We start from the raw sequence: 25,533 nt of genomic DNA, 5'->3' as shown, positions 1-25,533 counted from the left end.
CTTAACATCTTTTTTTCTTTACCTATCTTCACATGCAGTTTTGTCTGCTTCCATTAAAGTGTTCCTTTACAAAACAACTATTTCCTTGATAGGAGTGTATATCTTATAGGAAGGGCTGGTCAGATTCTAGCTAAAGTGTGATATTTACTCACATCAACTATGATCAAAGCAGAGGTATCACCAAATGGCAGTAAGTCAGCTAAATAAAGCCAGCATTAAAGGGGGAACAAAGGCCATCTCTTAAAAAAAAAAAAAAAAAAAAGGATCTGGATTTATTTGAATTAAGATTTTTTGCTTCCAGAAATTACTTTCTCTGTCCTCTCTTGCTTTCTGGAATGCTTAATATTAAAGTTAACACTGATGGTTTACGAAATTAAATGAATTTTTCAGCCTTTCTTTGGAAACCCAATTTGATAAAAAGAGTTTAGTTTTTCAAGATAAAGTAATTTTTAACCTTTATATTCGAGGTTTTAAACCTCAGTATTCAAGGTTTTAAAAAATTGGCCTAGGGAATTCCCTGGCAGTCCAGTGGTTAGGACTCTGCACTTTCACTGCTGAAGGCCTGGGTTCAGTCCCTGGTTGGAGAACTAAGATCCCACAAGCTGTGTGGCACGGTGCCCCCCGCCCCCCCCCAAAAAAATTGGCCTAAAAATCATCTGTGTGCTGTGCTAGCTGGTTTGGTGGCTGAACTGGAAAGCAAAGATACTCTTAGACAGTTCGGTGGTTCCTTGTTACTTTTCGCTGTTGCTGCCATCCTTACAAATAGGATAGCAGATATGTCAACGTTCTTCTTCCTCTCTGTTCCAGCTTGTAAATCAGCCTCTGAAACAAAGGTGATATCTCATGCTGTGCGGCAGCCTGTTTTTCTTCGCAGCATGTCGGCTCCTTCTGACCTGGAAATGATTGGTAACGAAGATTTGGAATTTACTAGAGCAAATCAGAGGTAAATAGCTAATGGCCAAGGTCGGATTCCCACCTGCGGCTGAGCGCTGTCATCGCAACACACTCCCTGAGCGGCTTTCTTGTTTGGCTGTAGGCGGCGCCACGTGACCAGCCACCGCAGCAGCTCCTTCACGCTCCTGCAGTCATTGGCCATCGAGGACAGCAGGGATAAGCCCACCTACAGCGTCCTGCTGGGGCAGCTGTTTGCTTTCATCGGCACCAACCCTGACCAAGCTGTACGTCACGTTTTGCCGACCACAGGTGGATAGCACGAGGGGTCGTGTGACAGCAGGAGTCAGGTGTACTTCCTTTTCATGCGTTTCAGGTGTCCAGCAGCAGCTTTCTTCTGGCTGCGCAGACAAGGTGGCGGCGGGGAAACACTCGCAAGCAGGCGCTGGTGCACATGCGGGAATTGCTGACGGCTGCCGTGCGAGTCGGGGGAGTGACACATCTTGTGGGTCCGGTGACAATGGTCCTTCAGGGAGGACCCAGGTCAGTTGTTTCTGTTAGTTTATACTGTCCTGTCTGGAATGGGCAAAAGCCATTCCAGAGATTACTCTTGGAGCAAGATCTTAGATTTTTTTTAATGTTTTCCCATAAAATAATATACTTTAACAAAACTGGTACAGGATTTAATTTTAAAAATTCAGCACATATAACAGAAAGTAAAAGTCTCCTTCCCTTCCGTTCCTAAATTCCACTCTGTTCATTAAGAGCTTGTTGTATCAACTGTGCATACGTAATAGCTATTTCATTCTCTTTGTATGCTTGAGTGTGTATGTGTATGATTTTTTTAAAGCTCAATTCAGATTATATTACACAGACCTTACTGTAATCAGTTGTTTTCCTCAATTTATCTTGGATATCTGTGTCTTTTCATGTTAATATGTATAGATCTGCATTATAGCTTTTAAGAACTTCATGGACCTCAGTTGTATAGGTGGTTATATTTTATTTAACTCGTCCACTACTGATGGACACATAGTTTCATTTATTTATTTATTTTGTGGTACGCGGGCCTCTCACTGCAGTGGCCTCTCCCGTTGCGGAGCACAGGCTCCGGACGCATAGGCTCAGCAGCCATGGCTCACCGGCCCAGCCGCTCCGCGGCATGTGGGATCCTCCCAGACCGGGGCATGAACCCGTGTCCCCTGCACCAGTAGGTGGACTCTCAACCACTGCGCCACCAGGGAAGCCCTAGGTTCATTTATTGTTTCTTTCTCTCTTTCACTTTCCCTCTCCTTCCTTTCTTCCACCCTTCCTTTCTTCCTTCTTTCTGTTTTGGTTTCCTTTTGCATTAACAATAGTGCTGCAGTCAACAACCTTATATCCTTATATTTTTGGTGCTTATTTTTACTAGATCAAATTTCTTTTCTTTTTTTTTGAAGTTATTTATTTATTTTTGGCTGCATTGGGTCTTCATTGCTGCACACAGGCTTTCTCTAGTTTCCTGGAGCGGGGGCTGCTCTTTGCTGCGGAAGAAACAAAATTTTAGTTCTTGCTCACGTCCATTGCAGGTCTGTCTTGGCTCATGGTAATCACAGAGAGCTCAGGACAGAGGAGGAGACCACCATCTCGAAAGCTTTCAGGGCCCTTGTCAGAGCTCTGGCTTGTTGGCCAGACTAGTCACATGCCCACCCAACCGCAGCGGTGCCCAGAGGCGTAGTGAGTAACACTAGTGACTGCCACAGCTTACTTCCAGAGTAGTTTCTCTGTAACAGTGGCAGCATTATTCCTTTTTCCCTCATTACATTTCCCTCATGACATTATTAATGCCATGTGTCAGACGTCTAAAAAAAAATGCAGAAAATCCCAAAGTATAAAATAAAAATGACCTGTAAATCTAGCATCTTAAAATAAAACCTATTAATGTTTTAGTGTATTTGTTCAGTCTTTAGTCTAACCGTAGTGATCTCCTATAATGTTTTTAGTGCTCAGATAGCACTGCATCATATCCCTGGACCTTTTTTAAGCCAATTTCCTATTTTTAAGCCTTAGTTTTTATTTATTTTTACTATTATAAACAATATTATGTTGTATATCTTTGTAGATAAGTCCGATAGTTCCAGTTTTCAGCTAACATTAATTGCCATAGAATCTATCCCAGGTTGTGTTTTTACATTGGGAAAGTCTTATTTCCCAACAGGATTCTCACATTCTGCTCATAATCAGAGTACGAACTTGCAAAGGACGCTTCACTAATTTATTTGTGTCTTGGTTTTCTCACTAGTGCAATTGTATTTACAGTATTCAGTGCTGCATGGAATGTCGTAGCCATGCCTCAAATGAATGGTTTCATTATTAAATAAGTTTGGGAAATGTTGGGTGCCATTCTCTTGCTCCTAGAGATATGAAAGACTTTAACCTTAAAAGGTTCTGAGTAGTCCTGCAGTGAGGAACCCAGCTTACCTTTACCTAACGTGGGATTTCCCAGACTTTTCTCTTTTTTTTGGCTGTGTTGGGTCTTCGTTGCTGCACACGGGCTTTCTGTAGTTGTGGCGGGCGGAGGCTACTCTTCATTGCAGTGCGCGGGCTTCTCACTGTGGTGTCTTCTCTTGTTGTGGAGCATGGGCTCTAGGCGCACGGGCTTCAGAAGTTGTGGCACAGAGGCTCTAGAGCGCACGCTCAGTAGTTGTGGCACACGGGCTTAGCTGCTCCGTGGCATGTGGGATCTTCCTGGGCCAGGGGTCGAACCCCTGTCCCCTGCATTGGCAGGCGGATGCTTAACCACTGCGCCACCAGCGAAGCCCTCCCAGACTTTTCTTGAGTGTGGGTGTTGTCTTTGAGGCACACTTAGAAATCCTGCCCAACAGCCTTCTGTGATCCTGCAGTTTGGGAAACACTGATCTCCAAGATTCCTTCAGTTCTGGATTCATCTAGACACTCTTGGGTTTCTCAGAAGAACTCTCTTGCTCTTGTGTTCACTATCGCTGTTCTTGACATGGTTGAGGAAGTCTGAGCTTTGGTTCTGTTCCCTAGAATTGAAGAACTAACCTGTGGTGGGATGGTCGAGCAGGTCCAGGAAGCCTTCGGCGAGACCATGACTTCTGTTGTTTCTTTGTGCGCCCGTTACCCTATCGCTTGTGCGAATAGCATCGGACTCTTATGTACTATACCTTACACCAGGTAAGCAAGGAAATGCTTTCTATTGTTCGTAAGGTACACCACAATGTAGTTGATTAAACAGAAATATTTTTTAATTAAAAAATTGGATTTTTTGGTTTTGATTATCCAGTGACACTATCACTCTGATTAAATGAGCTTGTCTCCTGACAGACACTTAAAGTTACTATGTAAATTCCTTATTGTTGAGTTCCTGCATGATCAAATGTGGATCCCCATTAGGGATTATATTACAGTGTCAAAATGGAGAAGTTTGAAGGAAAGAAATAGGTCCCTAGGAAATTATTTATATACTGAGCAAAATTTTTTGCCTTTGCACATTTATTTCCTCTCTTAGTTACTTGATTAATAGTTTGAAAATGTCAAGAATTCATGAAGTCATTCTTTGAATCCCCTTATGATAAAGTATGTAGTTTTTTTCTATTATGGTAACCTTGTGTTGATTCCATCGATTTTTACTTTGCTGTTGTATACGAACTAACCAGAACTTGACGTTCATTATTTATGAAGGAAAATACTCATTCTAAAAAATTTCTATGTTGAGTTATACATTGGTATCCTAAGTTGTGGACAAGAAACTATACTGACATGTTTTATGACCCTTTGATAACCTGAATCTTAAGTGAGAAGTTCCTAAGGGCTAATCAGTTATATTTCTTTCATTCAACCCTTTCTGCCTGGCCCAGGAGTGAAGAGAAGTGCCTGGTGCGCAGTGGCCTTGTTCAGCTCATGGATCGACTGTGTAGCTTGAGCAGTCAGACTGAGTCCAGCTCCAGTGAGAAACAAACCAAGAAGCAGAAGGTGGCCACCATGGCCTGGGCAGCCTTCCAGGTGCTTGCCAACCGCTGTGTTGAATGGGAAAAAGAAGAAGGTGAGAAGCAGGATTCCTTTCTAGAGCTCATTGATTTCTTCTATTGATGTGTTTATGTATTAAGTATTTGTGCTGGATGGGGGAAAGAAAAGCTATATTAAATTACATAAGTAGATTGGTTGAATCAATTATGTTATCATGGGAGCCTCTTCATCGGCATGGTTCTATGAAAATTTACTACTCTATGACAGTAAAGAGTATCCTAACCTGGAGGACATTATGCTAAGTAAAATAAGCCAGACACAGAAAGACAAATACTGCAGCCATCTCACTTATATGTGGAATCTAAAAAAGCCAAACTCATAGAAACAGTAGAACAGTGGTTGCCACGGTTAGGGGGTGGGGGAAATGGGGAGATGTTGTTCAAAGGGACAAACTTTCAGTTATAAGATGAATAAGTTCTGGAGATCTAATGTACAGCATTGTGATTAGAATTAATAATACTTTATATATACTTGAAAGTTGCTGAGAAAATTAATCTTGTGTTCTTATCCCCTCCCACACACACAGAAAGGTAACTATGGGAGGTGATGGATATATTCACTAACTTGATTGTGGTAATCATTTCACAATGTATATGCATATTAAATCATCACGTTGTACACCTTTTAAAAAATTCACGTTCTACAATCTGAATATATACAATTTTTATTTGCTAATCATACCTCAGTAAAGCTGCGGGGGTGGGGAGGAACGATAACCATCTGAAAGGAGTACAGTAACCCCAGGAAATTGAAGACATCTTTCATTTCCTTTTTGTCAACACTGCTAACGGTGTCCGAATAAATATTTTTATGCAATGATTTTCCAGTTGCACTTTTCAGGTGCTATTTTCAGATTATATTTTCAGTCACCAATCCAATTTAAAAAGTAAACTTGAAGGATAACTTCTCCATAGTATCCCAGGTATATAGCTTGTTTATTTATTCATTCACTCTGTGTCTTATTGTCCTGAGAGCCAGGCATAAGATGAATAAGGCATCGTTCCTCACCTTAAAAAATATGGTCCAATTAAAAATAAAGATGCTGTGATGATCCATGTAAAAAAAAAAATATATATATATATATATATATGGTCCAGTGGGGGAAATAGACCAATGAACAAATAATTACCGGGCAATCAATGCCATGATCAAGGTGCACACAAAGTGCTATGGGAGCATAGAGGTCCCTACAGACCAGCTGTGCTAGGGATCAGGCAGAGCTCCCCAAAGAAGGTGACATGTGAGTTCTTCTTGAAGGATAAAGAAGACTTCTAGGTAGAATGAACAGTAAATGGCAAATAATTTTTGTGGCCTTTACGAGAGATGTTTGGGGAAGGCTCTGGAACTACAATGAAAATAGAAAGACCCCAAAGTGTCTTTTATTGTGTTTGAGAAGAGGTAGGGTGTGAGTTAAACATCAAGACGTTTTCCAAAACAGAAACAGACTCGCAGATATAGAGGGCAAGCTAGTGGCTACCAGTGGGAAGAGGGGCGGGGAGGGGCACTATAGGGGTAGGGGACTAAGCAGTACAAACTATTGTGTAAAAAATAAGCTACGAGGGTATATTGTACAACATAGGGAATATAGCCAATATTATATAATAACTATGAATGGAGTACAACCTTTAAAAATTACGAATCACTGTGTTATACACCTGTAACTTATATTGTACATAAACTGTACCTCACTAAAAAAAAAAAAAAATCAAGATATTTTCATCACAGTAAAATAGTGATTCTTGCCTGTCAATCAAAGTATGTTTCTGGGTTTTGTGTGGATGAATTATATTCAGTTTTAATTAAGAGGAATGTCTTTTCCCCAACACTGAATCATTTCTCAAGTTACTGTTACCTTGTTTATGTTCAGTTGTTATCTAATGAGGAGACACTAATTGGATGGCTAATGAAATACTGAGCAGGTTAAAGGAAAATTGGGCGAAGGGAGGGCTTTAAAGCAGGCTCACCACACCTGCAGACTTGCCATGCCTTCCTGGAGCTTTCACTGTGCTTCTCCTTTCTTGCACTCTGAAGGCGGCTCCACAGACGCTGTGCACTCAGGTCTGGCCCGTCAGGTGTCCAGCCTTCTCACTAACCACCTCGCCCGAGCGACAGAGAGCTGTGGCAACCAGGCTGCCGGGAACGATGCCCTCCAGGACGTCCTGAGTCTTCTCAATGACCTCTCGAGGTAAGGAAGGCCCAGCTGGGGCTTCCCTGGTGGCGCAGTGGTTAAGAGTCCGCCTGCCGATGCAGGGGACACGGGTTTGTGCCCTGGTCCAGGAAGATCCCACATGCCGCAGAGCGGCTAGGCCCATGAGCCATGGCCGCTGAGCCTGCGCGTCCGGAGCCTGTGCTCCGCAACAGGAGAGACCACAACAGTGAGAGGCCCGCGTACCGCAAAAAAAAAAAAAAAAATAGGAAGGCCTGGCTGGAGCTGTGGGAGGAGGTGGCTTTTCCTCTGAGTGATTTGGCTTCCTTTGCGGGTGGTTGTCTTTAGAAACATCTTACTAGGCCATCCTGATATGCTCCTGCATCAAGAAAGATAGCAGAGGATGAAGTCATTGAAAAATAGCATTTAGTTCCAAAATAAGAAAATTATTTAGGTGAATATCTACATCATAAAATAACATATTATCATTTGCTTCAATACTTGACTGGCAACAGCTGCTAACCTTTTGAGTCAATACAATTGCATTCAGTAACCAAACTTCTTTACCTTCATTATAGCAAGATTAAAGGATAATCAGCCAGGACCTGTAATTAATTCGCCTTCTCATGCTGTGTCTTTAAAAGAAGATACTCTGTGGAGGTTTAATCATGTGTGAGCTGTGAGGCCCACAAAAGCTTGTCCACATAAGGATGCTTATTCTTTGGTTTCTGCTGAAATGTAACACGTTCAGCTGTGGCAGATCCCAGACTCTTGAGGCCAGTACAACACTGTATGATCTCTGGTCTTGAAGCACTTCTTAAAAAGCAATAAAAGACTAAACTAAAAGCCTCCTAGCTTGGGTTTCTAAGTCTTGGTGTTCTGTGAATCGTGCTGAACTATAGGATCTCAATTAAATAAACATCAAGTATCAGAAAATATTCAAAAATCTTTTAAAGTATTATTGGTCAATTATGAGCTTTCATCAGATGTTTACAAAAACCCTTAATTCTCCTTCATAAAAACGTATTGCCAAATCTGTGTCTTCCTCATTAAATATGAAGTCATCAGTTTGTTCAACCTCATCTAGGGAACTTCTGCTTCTGAATTTCTGTAGATAACATTCTCAGCATTGTGGACCTTTTCTTCCTCCTTTTGCAGGAGTCACATAGGTAAAGCCATCCTGAGCCAGCCAGCTTGTGTGTCCAAACTCCTCTCCCTGCTGCTTGACCAACGCCCGTCCCCAAAGCTGGTTCTTATCATTCTTCAGCTGTGCCGGGCGGCACTCCCGCTGATGAGCGTAGAAGACTGTGGGAATGTGGAGCTCCCACCCTGGAGCTATTCTGTCCCCTCCCTAAACAGCGAGCAAGAGGATCCCAGCGACCCAGCGTCCAAGATCGCCTCGTTGCTCTTAGCAAAGCTAGCAGATTACGTGGTCCCAGGTGAGTAGCCTCCTGGACGGAAGACTGGCACTGAGGCGCTCACTTCCTGTGGACGGTCAGACCGAGCTTTCCCTTGTCCACAACTGCAGCTGTGCTTCCTGTGATAAAAGGGAGAGAGAGCGGAGAAGGGACGAGCGGGAGAGAGGGAGGAAGAGAGATTCCAAAGCCAGTGCTTTCCTTATACAGGGGAGCCGCACAAACAACTTCGCAATTTTTTTGTTTGCTTAAAGGATGTCAGACAGTCCTTTCTCCAACCGCTTCCGAACCTGACACCACGTTGACAAAAATCAGCCCCAAGAGTTCCTTAAAAGGAGATAAAGACCCTGGAGAAGAGAGTGAAGCAGTGGATGGCAAGCTCTCTATCTTTATCCACAAGCGTGAAGACCAGTCATCCCATGAAGTTCTCCAACCATTACTAAGGTGATGATTGTAATAGCTATATGCCATCAAGCACTAGCCATGTCGCAGGCACTGTGCTGAGTAAGCCCCTTACAGGTATCAACTGTCTCAGCCCTCTTAACACCCCTAAGAGGTAATCAATGTTACTATCATCCCTGTCATTACATATGGAGAAACTGAGGCAGAGCTGAAATATAAATGCAGGTCCCTCTGATGCAGAACCCAAAGGTACTGTCTCTGCAGACCCAACAGAGTGAAAATCCTGTTGAGAATGTATCATTTGTGTCCTACGAGGAGTCTATAGTGTGACCTGGGCTTTGAGAAGGAATAATGCAGCTTGGTTTTCAGTTATTGGCATCCTTCAGCCATCAGTAAATTTAGGGATACCATTGACTGTGAGGTGAAGAAATAAGAAACTTTTCTATAGCTTTATTTAATCGAAGGATGAATGGTATGATTGCTCAACAAGGAAGTAAAAATATATAATTACTGTCCAAAGTTTACAAATCTACAGGGCCCTGTCAGTGGAATCCAGGACAACGAGAAGATCCCACAGAGCACAAGGGAATTTAGGAGAGGTGTTTATGTCTCAGATGGAAGAGTCCTCTCTTCAAATAAATGATTGAATGATGGTGTCATCCTCATAATTGGATCCCTTGTCTGCCATCATGGCAACCGAAAGCACTACTAAGCGTGGTCAGGGCAAGTCAGCACATAGATGAAGAAACTTCCAAGGAACATTCCTGGGCACTGTGAAACGTCATAGTACAAATTTGGTGAAAGATTTTTTTGAGAGCCAGGTTTAGGAGGCAGGGGGAGCTGAATTATTAGAAAGGAAGATCCAGTCATTCACACCAAGGCAGCAATCCAGGCTGTTGTTAAAATCCCCTCACTTTGGGATTTAGATCACTCACTGAGGCCTCCCCCACCTGTGACCATGCCTGTAAACTCCTTGCCTCTCTCTGCCTTCCCATTTTAGTAGCTCAGAAGGACGGCCCTTCCGACTTGGTACTGGTGCCAACATGGAGAAAGTCGTGAAAATGGACCGAGACATGACAAAGGTAACCCCAATATGAAGGAACCCGCTCCGCCAAGACCCACAGTCGAAGAACATATGCCAGGCTTCAGGTTTTCAGGAGAAATTTTTTTTTTAAATTTCAAGTTACCACAGGGTGAGAAATTGAAGACAGTGGCTTAACTGAGGCCATTTTCAAGAGAACTAGTCAAAATCAGTGTATCATTAACGTTAAAATGTAGAAGAGAACTCTTGGTTTTGACCTAGAAATTTTCTTAGCTCTGTTAAGAAAGTTCTACAGCCTAAAAATACTTTAAAAGTGATCAAAAAAAAAAAAAAAGTGACCATAGGGTGAAAGGTTAAAAGAGTAATAATAATAGATAATAAGAAATAAAGACAAAAAAGCCCGTGAAAATATAAAAATATGCTCAGGTTCACAGATTACACGATAAATAATTAAAGGGAGGTAATAAAACAATAGTAGTGTATCATCTTTACCTGTCGCACTGATAATGTTAAGACCGATGGTACCCATTATTGCCAAGGTGAGGGTAAATAGGCATTTTCAAGTATCCAGAGACAAGCCTGTCCTTGGCAGTTCTGTTTGTAAAAAACAAAATAGAATCTGTGTACCCATAAATAGGGGATTTGTTAAAGAAATTATTACATTCATATAATGAAATACTGTACAACTATAAAAATAATCAGGTAGGTCTAAATATATAGACATGGATATTCATGATATTTTATGGTATCAGGTTCATATCAATGATCACAATTCATGATGGTTTGATAACTGATAAAAAAGAAATCAAAACTGCGTAGCGTGGCCTATGATTATGTATGTCAGAATCTGCATGGAAAAAATTCTAGAGGACTAACAGTGATCTCTGACTGGATGAGGACAAAGGATGTTTGTGGAGATTTAACTTTCTACATATAATATTTTAATATATGAATTTATAAAAATGAGCCTGGATTAGGGGAAACAGATTTTTTAAAGTATAGTGCTGAGAAGAGCAAAAAGAATATGAATGTCTTCAATCTGATCCCCAGGGTGGCTGCTGTGAGGTGATTACAGAAGAGGCGGCAGCTGCTCTGCGAAAAGCAACCAAGTGGGCACAGTCAGGCCTCATCGTCAGCGTCGGGCCACCCGTGGAATCGCTCAACCCAGAGACTGTGAGTGGACTGTCCACAGGGGACAAGAAGAAAACCGCCCAAACTTCCATTTGCCGAGAGAGGAACTCTGAACTTGCCAGGTAAAACCTTTCACAGGGTGGAAGCTGTCTGCGCTCTTCTCAGACTTACTTTGTAAAGGATTTGTTTTGAGGGTTTTAATTTTATATCCTCCCCTTGACCTGCTGGAAATGAGGACTGAGGGCTTAAAATACCCATCCGTTGTAGTAGTTGTTCTCAAAGTCAAGTCAGAAAGTGATGACCATCCAGGTGGATCCGAGGTTGTGAGGGACAAATAGGGAGGCCCTCCGGGCTGAGTGGACATCTGTGGCTGGAGGATTGTTTTTTTTTGAGAAAGGCCACCACCAGGAACACCAGCTATAGTTTTTTTGAGTAGCAGAAATAGTAAATTGTCCTTGCTGCCTTTACTTCATCCAAACGATACTTGTCACCATCCCAACTGTACACAGAAGCTTCTTTCTAGTTGGAGGAAAGATAAATGCGTGTTGCCCCTGGGAAGTTTGTGTGAGGTTCTGTGCTTGCCAGCCAGAAGCAGATGTAGTGTAGGTCCTTTCCTTGATCACAATGGTTTATACAGTTAAAGGTTTGAGGTCCATTGTTTCCAAGGCTTCTTCAGTTACCAGAAAGAGTGGGAGTCACTGAAACGCACTTTTTCCAGTATTTATAACTAGAAAATATTTGCATCTGGTGCCAAGCGTGAAGCCACTCGTCTGCCTTATTCACCATCACTGGGCACTGACACCTTTCCCTGTTGACACTTGCAGGACCGACCCTGTCCGACCTTTCATCAGTGGGCATGTGGCAAACAGCATGGCCGCAGAAGTGATCGCCTTGCTTCACAGCTTGCTGATGGCGCCTGAGTCAAATGCTGCTCAGATATGGACCACGACAGCAGAGAAGGCTAGTACGCTGTTGCTGCTTAAAAGAGGAAGCAAGACAGAAGTTAATGTTCTGTTCTAGCAAAGGACATTCTAACAAAGAGAGAGTTCCCAAACTGGCCAGATATACTTGTTAACTGTATTTCCCCTGAAATTTGCTTTGATTCAGTAGCTTCAACTCTGTTAACCCACATCCCCTTTCACTGCCAGTTCTGATTTCACGGAAGGCAGGCTAGTGTTCTCAGGAAAAGAATGGCACTCCTTGTTTCTCCTTCTTGCTTGTATTTGATTGGTACTAGCATTAGGAAATCATGCAGCCTTAGTTTATTGGATTTGTTAAGTGTACTTACTAGGTCCTAAGGAGGCCTCTGTGTGATTTACACTCCCTGAGTGCTCTGTCAGTAATTCATCTTTACAAACAATAGTTCAGTTTCCTGAAAACTAGGGTTTGGTAATCAATTTCCCTTTTCCCAGTCATTCGTGATATGAACACCTTATAACGTGTCCTAAAGGTACTTGGGTGTTGGGATGTAGGTAGTATGCTGTTATGGTTTTCCTGCAAATAAATTTTTGCTTTAGTTTAGGGGTTTTATTAACAGTGTTTGATTCTCCCATATTTTGAGGTTGTGTATTTCCAGTTCTGTCCAATCACGTAAGGCAGATATGCCAAGAATGTCAGTGGTCATACCTGATAATTATTTCACCCCTCTCATATCCAGAGTTCCTTTAGCACATGGGACCCAGGCACTGTTGTAGACACTGCATCATGCTTAGTATCAAAACAACCAGAGCTTTATCTCCCACTGCATGGGCTGCTTCTTACACTTAGGTTCTGTCTCGTGCGCTGATGTACATTCCACAATTGGGGAAATATGCAGAAAGCATTCTGGAAAATGGCAGCAGTAGTGGCAGAAAACTCGCCAAACTTCAGAGAATCGCCCGCCAGGCTGTCGCTGCACTGTGTGCACTTGGAGGCTTCAAAGAGACAATCAAGATAGGGTCTGAGGTTCAGGTAACCAGCCACCATTTTCCCAAGTCATCGCTTTCCCCTGTATATAAGTCCATTGATTAATTGCTCATTTGTAAGACAAGTATCATCCACCCAGTTGGACAAAAATCCTTGTTCCTTTAAGCTAAGAAACTCGTGGCTTCTAATCCACACTATGCCGCCGATTAGTCAGATATTAGTACAATACCGTGTAATGTTAACTACAATACTTGTGTCCTGTGGTGGTGGTAATATTGGCAGTATTTTAGAATTGAAAGTGTGAATTTGTATCATATTGTGATCACCTCGATGTAAGGTTTTAGGACCTATTATTTTAACTCATGTTCAGGGCTTGGTATCTGCGTTATAAGAAACTATTACTGTAATGCCGGTAATGACAGCTGTAAGTTTCCTCTTCCCACTTGTCACATCACATAATTGCTCACACCATCAGAGCTGGTAGGTAGTGCTAATCCCTCTGTGTCTCTAGGTTTTAGGTAGAGGAATATCAGGAAGCGTCGGAGTAGTGGCTTCTATCAATGAACAGGAAGGTATAGCTACAGTCAAATTCCCACCCATAGACTGTAGAAAGACGTCGCAAGCATCAGACACACTGACTATTCCATTGTCTAGACTTTGTGTTCCAAGATCAGAGGTAAGGTGATTTTTAAATGCATCTTAAAATGTTACTGCAGATGGTAACCGTACTGTAATGAGTAATATGCACATACACAGTACAGAAGCACAAATACTTGGTTTTCTTAAATTTTGCTTGTGACGTGTATTTACCTATTGGGCATAATCATTTAATAGTAACATTTGTGTGGAAATTTTTACCTGGATGACAAAATTCATTTCTTTGGTTTGGAATATTCCACAGTGTATTGTATGTTTAATTGTTTGGGTCTAGCTTGCAATTCTGTATGGTGATTTGATTCTTTTTAACTGAAATTTTGAGAATTAACTCCAGATGATAATAACACCCTCATTTCTTATAAACTAACTACTTGAATTTAACTTTTTGCCATGCCCCTCCCCCCACCGCCATCAGGCATTGCCTCTTCATAAACTGTCCATTACTGAGAAGGTAGTACAGGCAGTCCAGTCCATGTTGCTTCCTCAGGAGGGAAGTCTCTCTATTCATACCTCACTTCCTGCAACAGGAGATGGGTCAGCTCCTGTGATGGCAGTCGTTCGGCTCCTGGCTGAAATAAGAACAAGGTGAGCACCCTCCAAAGATCCCCTAATGTGCTGAGGTGGTGCAGGCACAGAGACAGGGGTCCTCCATGGGCCCCTCTGCACCAGGCTTAGTGGGTCCGCAGCGTGAACTTCATGCCAAACTGAGTAACAGAAACTATCCTCTTGTGCTATGTTTACTACAGTTTTTGTTGCATTCCCCTGTTTCTGCACTTTGAAATAAAGTTTAGCTGTTTCCCTAAGAAAGTAAATAAACAAAATATGATTGATATATAGAGCACATACATACGGCTCCACTGATTTGCTTTGGTTAAAGAACTTTGTCCTGTCACAGGAATTCTTCTGCAGCTTTGCCTTTTTTAAAGTGGTTCAGACCACATTAGTACCTATCTGGTCCATCTGCTTTCCAGACTGCTGAGGAGAAAATTAGGGAATGCTCGCAAGTACTGGAGTTGGAAAGAAAATACATTTATTTACAATGAAACAACAGCAAGTTTCTTTTGACAATGAAACTTGTCAGAAAGTTCTAATATGTGTTTTGAGTTAGGTGAGAGAGATCAGCATACAGATTTCCCAAGCGTTTGGACCTCTCTTGTTCCCAGAACATTAATATTGCCCATGGAGCGCCGGTTAGGAAGAGCTGTTAAGAGATGGTGCTGATTTCTCACCCGGCACTTGGTGACTTCATTTAGGGAGGTGGCAGCCATTTTTCCCTTTTCCAATTGTCCACGCAGTGTCAGCAGTTACTATGCGGGGGAAAAGGGAAGTTATATACTTCCCAGCCAGTCCAGCTCAGAAAAAAAGCAAGAGGAATGGGGAGTTTGAACCTTGTTTAAATTAGAGGATAAAATTGATTGAAATGTTTTTCACAGTTGACTTTTTAGAGAATGACCATTGATGACTTTGAAATATTGTAAATCTTTTAACATTAAGAGCATGCCTGGTCATGGCCCAGCTTTTAGAAGACAGCTTATTTTGTGAAGAATTCATACAGCAGTGTCCAGCAGCTGTTGAAGTTCTCAACCTAGTAGCCCAGGAATGCAGTGCTGGTAAGTACCTGTTACTTTCCTTTCTACCCTATTGTCTTAAGTTTTGTCAGCACATTTATAATTTGATAATGGAATGTTAACTGTTTTCATGTACACATCCAACAGCTGAACTCTAAACACAACACTTACCACAATTTACTTTCATTTCAGATCTAGAAATGTAAATAAAAACCTTCAGTATATGCCAACTAGGAAATCAGCATTTTTCAATTTAACTTTAGGACCACTATGTCAGAGTGTTTTCTTTTCCCCATTCATGTTAATTAGTTGCCTTTATTTCTCAATTAGAATTATGTATGAGCTGTCCTTAGAGCTGCAGATACTTTCTGACTATTGTCATTGGCCACATTTCAATTCAGAATCAAGAATTTGCACTAACATCCATCTTTGTGTGTGTGTGTTTATGGAAAAGTTCAAACAAGTACAAGAATAGAGAGACTTTTTTAGTATAATGAACCCTCACGTTTCCATCATCTAGTTTCAACAGTTATCAACTCATAGCCAATCCTGTTTCATCTATGCTGCACCCTCCTGGATTATTTTTAAGCAGATTTTTAGATATTCCTTTATTTTATCCATAAATATTTTAGTATGTGTGTCAAAAATAAGGACTCTTAAAATAACCACAATGTCAGTATCACATCTAAAAAATTTACAGTAATTCTTTAATATTATTAAATATCTAGTCAGTGTTCAACTTCCTAATGTTCTCATAAAGTAATACTTGTTTTTACATTTGTTTATTTGAATCAGGATCCAAATAAAGTTCATCTATTATAATTCATTGCTGTCTTTTAAATCTCTTTTTTAAAAAAATTCCCCTCCGTATCTTTTCTTCCCTTGCAACTTATTTGTTGAAGAGTTTCCCACAGTCTGGATTTTGCTGATTATATCCTGTGGTGTCATTTAATGTGTCCTTTGGTCCTCAAATTTCCTGTAAATTGATAGTTGGCCTGGGTGTTTTTTAAGTGAAAATTTACCCTTTATCCCCAAGGACATAGTAGGACTGTAAATGTAATTGTTCACAATTAGATTAGCATTTCTCCAATGCTCTATTACTAGCATTTTCATAAACTGTAAGGAAGAAGTGGATATCCTTCCCTTCCCTAATGGTTTTAGTTTTATCCTTTTTTTTTTTTTGGTCATTTCTGTTATCTATATTATTTACTGTCTCTCATGCTGTTTGCTTTTTTTCAGTAACTCTCTAATCTCTTTTCTGTCCTTAAATTTTTATCCTTTTTCATGTGGCAGTGATTTCTGTTGGTTTGTTTTCACTTTTTGTCTTCATTCTGTATCTGTTTTACTTCTCAAATCTCCTTCCCTTAATAAGCATGGTTCTCTGGAGCCAACAACTGTTAAAAAAAACCTCAGAGAGGGACTTCCCTGGTGGCGCAGTGGTTAAGACACCATGCTCCCAATGCAGGGGGCCTGGGTTCGATCCCTGGTCAGGGAACTAGATCCCACATGCATGCCACAACTAAGAGTTGTCCTGCCACAACTAAAGAGCCAGTGAGCTCTGAGGAGCACATGTGCCACAACTAAGGAGGCTGCCTGCCACAACTAAGGCCTGGTGCAACCAAATAAATAAAATATTAAAAAAAAAACCTCAGAGAGACCCCAAGAAAAGGGAAAAAGAACAAAAGAAAAGGAGCTTGCTTTCTTGGGTGAACTTACTTATGCTAAATACTTGCTTATAATTTACTTTTGTACTTACGGTATGTAGTTCCCTGCCTCTGCTTTCAATATTCTTGGCTTAGATTGCATCCTAAGACTTATTTGACTGATTTTAGCAAGCATATAACTTGCTGAATGAATCACTTACTATTCTATAGGACTCTTTCTGGGTATCTTTTATATATTTTATGGAATAAAGGGGTCTTACTCTGTGAAATTAACTTTGGTACTTAATGTACAAGCCAGGAATCGTAATAATTTAGAGCAAATGGTTTTAATAATAACCCACTAACCCATTTTTTTCTGTGGAAAAGAACCCTGTGGTAAGAAAGAGTTGGAAAGAAACATGGGGGAAGTTCTTACTAATTTTTACAAAAGAGAAGACTATGAGCTTATACATTAGTGATTTATATTCTAAAATACTGTCCTATGTCAAGTGCAACAGTCCTTAATAACTCACTTATTAGATTATCAGAAAGAACTCTGAGGTTAAATGTAGATATCCAAGTTTGCTGATTCCTGAGTCATTTACCTGTATTTAAACAAAAAGAAAAACAGGGCTTCACTGGTAGCGCAGTGGTTAAGAATCCGCCTGCCAAGGCAGGGGACATGGGTTCAAGCCCTGGTCCGGGAAGATCCCACATGCCGCGGAGCGACTAAGCCCGTGCGCCACAACTACTGAGCCTGCGCTCTAGAGCCCGCGAGCCACAACTACTGGGCCCGTGTGCCACAACTACTGAAGTCCATGCACCTAGAGCCCATGCTCCACAGCAAGAGAAGCCACCGCAATGAGAAGCCCGCACACTGCAACGAAGAGTAGCCCCCGCTCGCTGCAACTAGAGAAAGCTTGTGTGCAGCAATGAAGACCCAATGTAGCAAAAAAAAAAAAAAAAACCCATATCTGAATTACTTTTCAACACAGTAGTGGATTCTTTTTTTTTTTCTTTTTAATTAATTTATTTGTTTTTATTTTTGTCTGTGTTGGGTCTTCATTGCTGCATGCGGGCTTTCTCTAGCTGGGGTGAGCGGGGGCTACTCTTCGTTGCGGTACGCGGGCTTCTCATTGTGGTGGCTTCTCTTGTTGTGGAGCATGGACTCCAGGCATGCAGGCTTCAGTAGTTGTGGCTCACCAGCTCTAGAGCACAGGCTCAGTAGCTGTGGCACATGGGCTTAGTTGCTCCACAGCATGCGGGATCTTCCCAGACCAGGGCTTGAACCCATGTCCCCTGCATTGGCAGACAGATTCTTAACCACTCCGCCACCAGGGAAGCCCCAGTAGTGGATTCTTATAGCGTGCTAGGGAGTCAGAGCCTGTGCTCAGAAGAAATGCTGTTTAATAAATTAGATCCAAAGTGGTGGGTAGAGGAGAAAGAGTTCTTCGATTATTTATTTATTTTATTTTATTTTTTTTGGCTGCGTTGGGTCTTTGTTGCTGCGCACGGGCTTTCTCTAGTTGCCGCGAGCGGGGGCTACTCTTCATTGCAGTACACAGCCTTCTCATTGCAGTGGCTTCTCTTGTTGTGGAGCACAAGCTCTAGGCACGCAGGCTTCAGTAGTTGTGGCACACAGGCCCAGTAGTTGTGGCTCGCGGGCTCTAGAGCACCGGCTCAGTAGTTGTGGTGCATGCGCTTAGTTGCTCCGCAGCATGTGTGATCTTCCCAGACCAGGGCTCGAACTTGTGTCCCCTGCCTTGGCAGGTGGATTCTTAACCACTTCACCACCAGGAAAGTCCCAGATTTTTATTTTTTAATGTATCAAGATTTTTAAATTTCATATATGAAAGTGTCATAAAATGTATATGTGATAATATATTGATTCTCTAAAATGAAAAAATTTTCAATGAATTTCTTTTATTATTTTACTTCATCTGGGATGAATTAAGCCACGGACTTGGCCACTGTAATGTTAACTCACTCACAGCTAAATTTTATAGCTTTTCTAACCCAAAGAAAAGAGTACCTAATTCCATTTGGTCTAGGAAGATAGCACTACAGAGCTTTTTCTCATAAAGAAATATACCTGGGGACTTCCCTGGTGGTCCAGTGTCTAAGACTCTGGGCTCCCAATGCAGGTCCGGGTTCGACCCCTGGTCAGGGAACTAGATCCCACATGCCGCAACTAAAGATCCCACAGCTGTAATGAAGATCCTGCACGCGGCAACGAAGATCCCGCATGCCGCAACTAAGACCCGACGCAGCCAAATAAATAAATAAATACTAAAAAAAAAAAGAAAAAGAAAGAAAGAAAGAAATATTCCTGGGGAGTTAACTGGATCCCTTGGTTGAAACAGCATAGGAAATAGATTGTGAAACTGAAGAAGAGACATATAGAAACCGAAAAAGTTCTCAACTTTTTTTTTATACTCTTACAGATAGCAGAATCTCTCAGATTTCCTTTTCTCCCTCCTTCCTAAATGTACACATTCCCTGAGCCAGAGGTTCTCACACTTGGAAAGTTTGTAAGAATCTCTGGGAGGCAAGTTTAAAATGCTTTCCAAGCTCCACCAAAAAGTTAGAAGTCAAGGGTGGGCCTGGGCAGTGTGATGCAAGTGGCCCTCACAGCTCACTTGAAGAAACTGCTCTAAGTTTTGCCTTGACCCACCTTCTTTGCTTTATCTGCCCTTCCTTGTGCTTTCATGGCTTCTGCTGTGGGCAGTCCTTCTCTTGAGGTGCAGGCCTGGTAGCTATTTTTCATAGAAGGAACCCCCCGCAAGCCCCAGCCTCATGAATATACCACATTTAAAACCAAAGTCAAGGAACTTCCCTCGTGGCGCAGTGGTTGAGAGTTTGCCTGCCAATGCAGGAGACACGGGTTCGTGCCCCGGTCCAGGCAGATCCCACATGCCGTGGAGCGGCTGGGCCCGTGGGCCATGGCCGCTGACCCTGCGCGTCTGGAGCCTGTGCCCCGCAACGAGAGAGGCCACAACAGTGAGACGCCCGTGTACCGCAAAAAAAAAAAAAAAAACCAAAGTCATCATTTACTCTGGAATCCACTCTCCTTTCCGAATTCCCTATTCTTGGTTATACTCGGGCTATTGTTGACCCTCAGACACTGAGTGCTTCCACATCCAATCAGTTGCCATATCTGATTCTTCCTTTGAAATGCTCCTGAAATTTATCTCTTTTCTGTTCATCTCCACTACCAGCTCTTTAAGTTGGGTACTTTTTATCTCGTGTTTAGGCATATGCATTATTCTCCAAATTTTTCCTTCTCGCACTTTGTATTTTCCCGTTGTCATCACAGTTACCTTCCTGAAGCCCCGATTTGAGTGGCTGCTTGTCAGGTGCATAGAGCTGTCACTGAGAGGCTGGCTTTCCTAAGTGCAGTTACTACTGTTAAGTTGTCATTTATAGATTGGAATGAATTTACAGCCGGGTCTGGCACTTACTTGTTACTATGGCAAAAGTACAATACAATCAGCCTTTTCTTTCTTGAATTTGTAGCTTAGGAGCTTTTTATTCTCATACTAGATGCTATAAAAATCTCCTCTTATGTTAAGCCTACTTCATGGCAGACATGCCTCAACTCTGCCAAACAGCCCCCACTCCCTTCCTTCTTCCTAAGAATTGCTTTTCCCTTATTATTTGGTCTGATTCCACCTATCTGCATTGAAGTATCTCCATGACACTTGTTACTGGTTGCTTATAAGGACACTGCTGCAGATGTTATTCACTGTATCCTCCAGCATTCTGTGTATCAGGTCTCTCAGAATAATTTTTAAGTCATTTTAACAAAAATAATTGGAAAATGTTTATTAAAAATAATTGGGCTCTTTATGAGTAGCCAGTTTTACATTTATGTAATGGACTCCACGAATCTATAACTAAATAGTTTCCCCCTCTTTGGTTTGTCTATTGGCAAGCACAGATCTAGACTTGTGTCCCTGACTCCCAGGTGTAAATAAAGAACACTAGACACGTACCTCATGGCCTGGCCTCACTCCTGGCTCCACTTTGACTATTTTATCTTTGATCACTGTCTAATCCATATCATTGGATTATATTAGGTGTCTTAAGTGTCTGTAGGTACTAGGTATGTCAATAAATCTTTCTTGCTACTATCCTAAACATATTCTGTGGTTTACTTTTATTAGAGTACATCTTATTCTTCCTAAGACATCTTTTTAAGTTGAAATATAATTTGCATACCACACAATTTACCATTTTAAAGCGTACGATTCAGTGGGTTTTTACATTGGGCTGGCCAGAAAGTTCGTTCAGGTTTTTCGATAAGATGTTACAGAAAAACCCTATCGAGCTTTCTGGCCAACCCAATACATTCAGAGCTGTGCAACCATCACCACTAATTCCAGAACATTTATAACCACCCCCCGGGAAGAAAACCCTCTATATTTGTTATCCCCACCCCCTTCCCATAGCCCCTGACAACCGTCAGTCTACTTCCTGTCTCTATGGATTTGCCTGTTCTGGGCATTTCATATAAATGGAATCATATAGTATGTGTGTGGCCTTTTGTGTCTGGTTTCTTTCACTTAGCATAATGTTTTCGAGGTCCATATTGTGGCAGGTATCAAGTAGTTCATTACTTTTCATGGCTGAATACCTTTCCATTGTATGGATAGACCATTTTGTTTATCCATTGATCAATTTATGAATACTTGTGTTGTTTCTAACTTTTGGCTATTATGAATAATGCTGCTATAAACATTCATATACAAGTTTTTGTGCATATGACTATGTTTTCAATTCTGTTACATATATATAGGAGTGGAATTGCTGGGTCTTACAGCAGTTCTATGTTTTAACTTGAGGAACTGCTTCCTTTTTTGAGGGACCATTTTCGAAAGTGGCTGTGCTTATTACATTCCCACCAGCAACGTATGAGGGTCCCGGTTACTCCATACTCTAGCCAACACTGGTACTGTCTTTTTTATTATAACTAGCTTAGTAGGTGTGAAATGGTATCTCATTTGCCTTTTCCTAATGACCAATGACGTTGAGCATCTTTTCACATATGTATTGACCATTTGTATATCTTCTTTGGACAAATATCTATTCAGCTTTGCTGCCTGTTTTTAGTTAGGTTATTTGTCTTTTTATTGTTGAGTTATAACAGTTCTTTATATATTCTAGGTATACTTGTCCCTGATCAGATATGATTTATTAGTACTCCCTCCCATTCTGTAGGTTATCTTTTCACTTTCTCAAGTGTCTTTTGAAACACAAAGATTTTTTTTTTTTTTTTTTTTGCGGTACACGGGCCTCTCACTGCTGTGGCCTCTCCCGTTGTGGAGCACAGGCTCCGGACGCACAGGCTCAGTGGCCATGGCTCACAGGCCCAGCCGCTCCACGACATCTGGGATCTTCCCAGACCGGGGCATGAACCCGTGTCCCCTGCATCGGCAGGCAGATTCTCAACCACTGCGCCACCAGGGAAGCCCTGAAGCACGAAGATTTTTCATTTTTATGAATCCAGTTTCTCAAATTTTCTTTCATTGCTTGTGCTTTGTGTATCCTATCTCAGAAACCATTGCCTAATCTGAAGTCATAAATATTTATACCAGTATTTTCTTCTAGGAGTTAGAGTTTTAGCTATAGGTTTTTTAGGTCTTTGATCCATTTTGAATTTTTGTGTGTCATGTGAGGTACTCCTGAGACATCTAACTCTTGACTTCTAGAGTAGTGTCACAGTGCCAAGCCGTCCAGAATTCCCTTCCTTCTCTGCTTATTGAAATTCTGACTTTTCTGAGATCTGATTATTAAGCCTTTCTAGCTCCTGGAATGAAGTCACACCTCTGTGCCTGTGTTTGTGTCTTATGTCACATAATAACACACTCTAGCCTTGCACTATGTTCTTTATTGTATGTGTGTATGCATATACATGTCTTATCTCTCCCAGACCAGAGACTTCAGCTTGTATTAACTTTGTATTTTCCAACATCTAGCACTGTGCCTTGCTCATAGGAGATGTTCAGCAGGTTATAGACTTTTAGAAAATCAATTCAGATGATGAGTAATAGTTTTCAGGAACTTCCCTGGTGGCGCAGTGGTTAAGAATCTGCCTACCAATGCAGGGGACATGGATTCGAGCCCTGGCCCGGGAAGATCCCACATGCCGCGGAGCAACTAAGCCCGTGTGCCACAACTACTGAAGCGTGCGCGCCTAGAGCCCGTGCTCTGCAACAAGAGAAGCCACCGCAATGAGAAGCCCGTGCACCTCAACAAAGAGTAGCCCCCGCTCGCTGAAACTAGAGAAAGCCTGCACACAGCAACGAAGACCCAATGCAGCCAAAAATAAATTAAAAAAAAAAAATAGTAGTTTTCATTTAGTAGATGATAATAAGAGCTTTCATTTATTGAGTGTTTGCCCTGTGCCAGGGACTTGGCTAAAGGCTCTACTTGTGTTATTTTAGCTCATCTTCACAGCCACCCTGTGAGGCACAGGTACTATTATTACCCCTATATTGGAAGTGAGATGGTAAATATCAAGTAATGGATCCAGATTCTGAATCCAGGCAGCCTAACGCCAGAGCCTATGCACTTGACCCCATTGCTTTGCTGCTGAGCTACACGTAGTAGACAAAGATGTCTCAGGGTATTTGCTCTTTTGTAAGAATTTGAATAATCTTCTTTTGTAAGCATTTTATTGCTCTGACCCTACTCCAAAAGAGTTGGAGCCCTCTCAGGAGTTGTAGGACTTATTTTCACATATTCAATGTCTCCCCCTCCAGGAGAGCGACTGGCAGTTGTGGAAGTGCAGTGTGAACGGCTGAGGATGCTCTACCGGGATTGTGCTCGGCCCCCGCCACCTCCACTGCAGGCTGACCGGAGACAGGTGAGCCCTCTGCAGTGTCCTACACCTGCTGCCTGTCTGCAGCACGCGCCTGAAGAATTACAGAATGCCCAGCAGCATGTTAATGGCACTGAGAATGGGTGTTTGCAAAGCCATTTGGAGGTGTATGCTCTGCAGTGACACGCTCTCATCCTTGAATGTCAAAGCACGTTGATTTGTCATTCTGAATATCCAAAGATTATAGCAGGGGAGCAGAACTCATTGATTTGTAAATAATTTCTATGTTATCAATAACAGAAAAAGAAAACGTTTTTGAAATTAGATCTATAGTTCATCTCATAATAATAAGTATACATAGAGAGAAAGAGTGACTAAAAAGCCAAAGTGGCACAGAGAAAGTCAGTACTGTGTGATATCACTTATATGTGCAATCTAAAATATACAACAAACTAGTGAATAAAACAAAAGAAAAAGCAAACTCAGGGAAAAACAAGTTACACTGGGGAGAAAAAAAAAAAAAAAGCAAAAGAGGCAAAAATGTTCAATATTGGCATTCTGTGAATGTTCTTAGCAGCATGCTTCATAATAGCCGAAAAAGAGAAACAGTGTAAATGTCCATCAACTGATGAATGAATGCGTAAAATGGGTATATTCATACAATGGAATATTATTCAACCTTTAAAATTAATGAAGTGGTAATACATGCTACAATATGGATAAACCTTGAATTATGCTAAGTGAAAGAAGCCAGTCACAAAAGACCACATATTGTATGATTCCATTTCTTGTAAATGTCCAGAGCAGGCAAATCCATAGAGACAGAAAACAGACAGATAAGTAGTTGCCAGGGACTGGGAAGGAGAGAAGGATGGGAATTGACTTCTAATGGGTACCATTTCTTTTAAGGGGGACAGGAATGTTCTAAAATTAGATTGTGGTGATGGTTGCACAACTCCGTGAATAAACTAAAAACCATTAAATTGTACACTTTAACTGGGTGAATTGTACATTATGTGAATTTTATCACAAAAAAATCAGTGCATCTAGGTAAGAGTATACAAAAGTTGCTGTATTCTTGCAGTTTTTCTGTAGCTTTGAAATTATTTCAAGATAAGAAAGTTAGAAATCTGTAAAAGAAGAAATGTCACTTGAAATCTCAACATCTCCATTTTGTGTTTGCAATTCTATTGAATGAGGGTGTCTTTCCCCAATGCAGCCCAAAGAGATTACGTGGAGCCCCTCACGAGTATTTCCACCTGTCCGAGCCTGCATGTTCTCATCGCACCTCACTTCCGTCACCTTCCTTGCTGACCCCAGCGCTGGGGGCGGTCTGCCCCGGGGCACATTTATCTATGCCACCTCACCACTGCCCATTCAGGTGAGAAATCACATGACACACTGTCTTCTGCCTCTTTCCTTCAAATGTGAGAGAAAGAGGAAGTTCAAGGGCCCACAGTGAGCCCTCTGATTGTCTGCGCACTTCTTGTGTTTCTTCAGGCCCCATCTTTCTACTGGGAAATTGAAATTGTTTCCTATGGAGATAGTGATGATGACACTGGACCAATAGTTTCCTTTGGCTTTGCTACAGAAGCAGAGAAAAGAGATGGGGCTTGGACTAATCCAGTGGGCACTTGTCTTTTCCATAAGTAAGTGGCTGCTAACACTATTATTAAAAAAAAAAAAAAAAAAGTAGTGGATGTGGGTGGGGTTTTTTTTTTTCATGTGGGTGTTTTAAAACTAAAGTAATATCATTTTAATCTCTACTCTAAAAAATGTAGAAAATACCAGCTGGAAATATACTCATATTTAGTGAATGAGAATAGCTCTTAGGATTTCTCTTCTGATTACTCTCACGCTACTGTTCACTACTTACCTTCC

General features: G+C 41.6%; 1 protein-coding gene across 2 annotated transcripts in view; it reads left to right on the top strand.

The window, feature by feature from the left end:
* Positions 1-25,533, top strand: part of HECTD4 (HECT domain E3 ubiquitin protein ligase 4) — a 190,938-nt gene that overhangs the window by 106,552 nt on the left and 58,853 nt on the right. For both annotated transcript variants that reach the window (XM_082853292.1, XM_082853291.1), the window contains exons 30-47: positions 808-943; positions 1,037-1,178; positions 1,268-1,434; positions 3,922-4,068; positions 4,752-4,936; positions 6,952-7,105; positions 8,225-8,505; positions 8,736-8,925; positions 9,884-9,965; positions 10,976-11,178; positions 11,881-12,016; positions 12,824-13,006; positions 13,473-13,637; positions 14,034-14,203; positions 15,113-15,228; positions 23,594-23,697; positions 24,872-25,033; positions 25,153-25,301. In XM_082853292.1, the coding sequence (XP_082709418.1) occupies positions 808-943; positions 1,037-1,178; positions 1,268-1,434; positions 3,922-4,068; positions 4,752-4,936; positions 6,952-7,105; positions 8,225-8,505; positions 8,736-8,925; positions 9,884-9,965; positions 10,976-11,178; positions 11,881-12,016; positions 12,824-13,006; positions 13,473-13,637; positions 14,034-14,203; positions 15,113-15,228; positions 23,594-23,697; positions 24,872-25,033; positions 25,153-25,301 (2,872 nt within the window). The remainder of the gene's footprint in view (positions 1-807; positions 944-1,036; positions 1,179-1,267; positions 1,435-3,921; positions 4,069-4,751; positions 4,937-6,951; positions 7,106-8,224; positions 8,506-8,735; positions 8,926-9,883; positions 9,966-10,975; positions 11,179-11,880; positions 12,017-12,823; positions 13,007-13,472; positions 13,638-14,033; positions 14,204-15,112; positions 15,229-23,593; positions 23,698-24,871; positions 25,034-25,152; positions 25,302-25,533) is intronic.

Source organism: Leucopleurus acutus, assembly GCF_964270905.1.
Source record: "Leucopleurus acutus genome assembly, chromosome: 13".
NCBI classification, from domain to species: Eukaryota; Metazoa; Chordata; class Mammalia; order Artiodactyla; family Delphinidae; genus Leucopleurus; species Leucopleurus acutus.
Note: the sequence above shows the minus strand (reverse complement) of the source record. Positions and strands in the feature narration are given on the sequence as shown.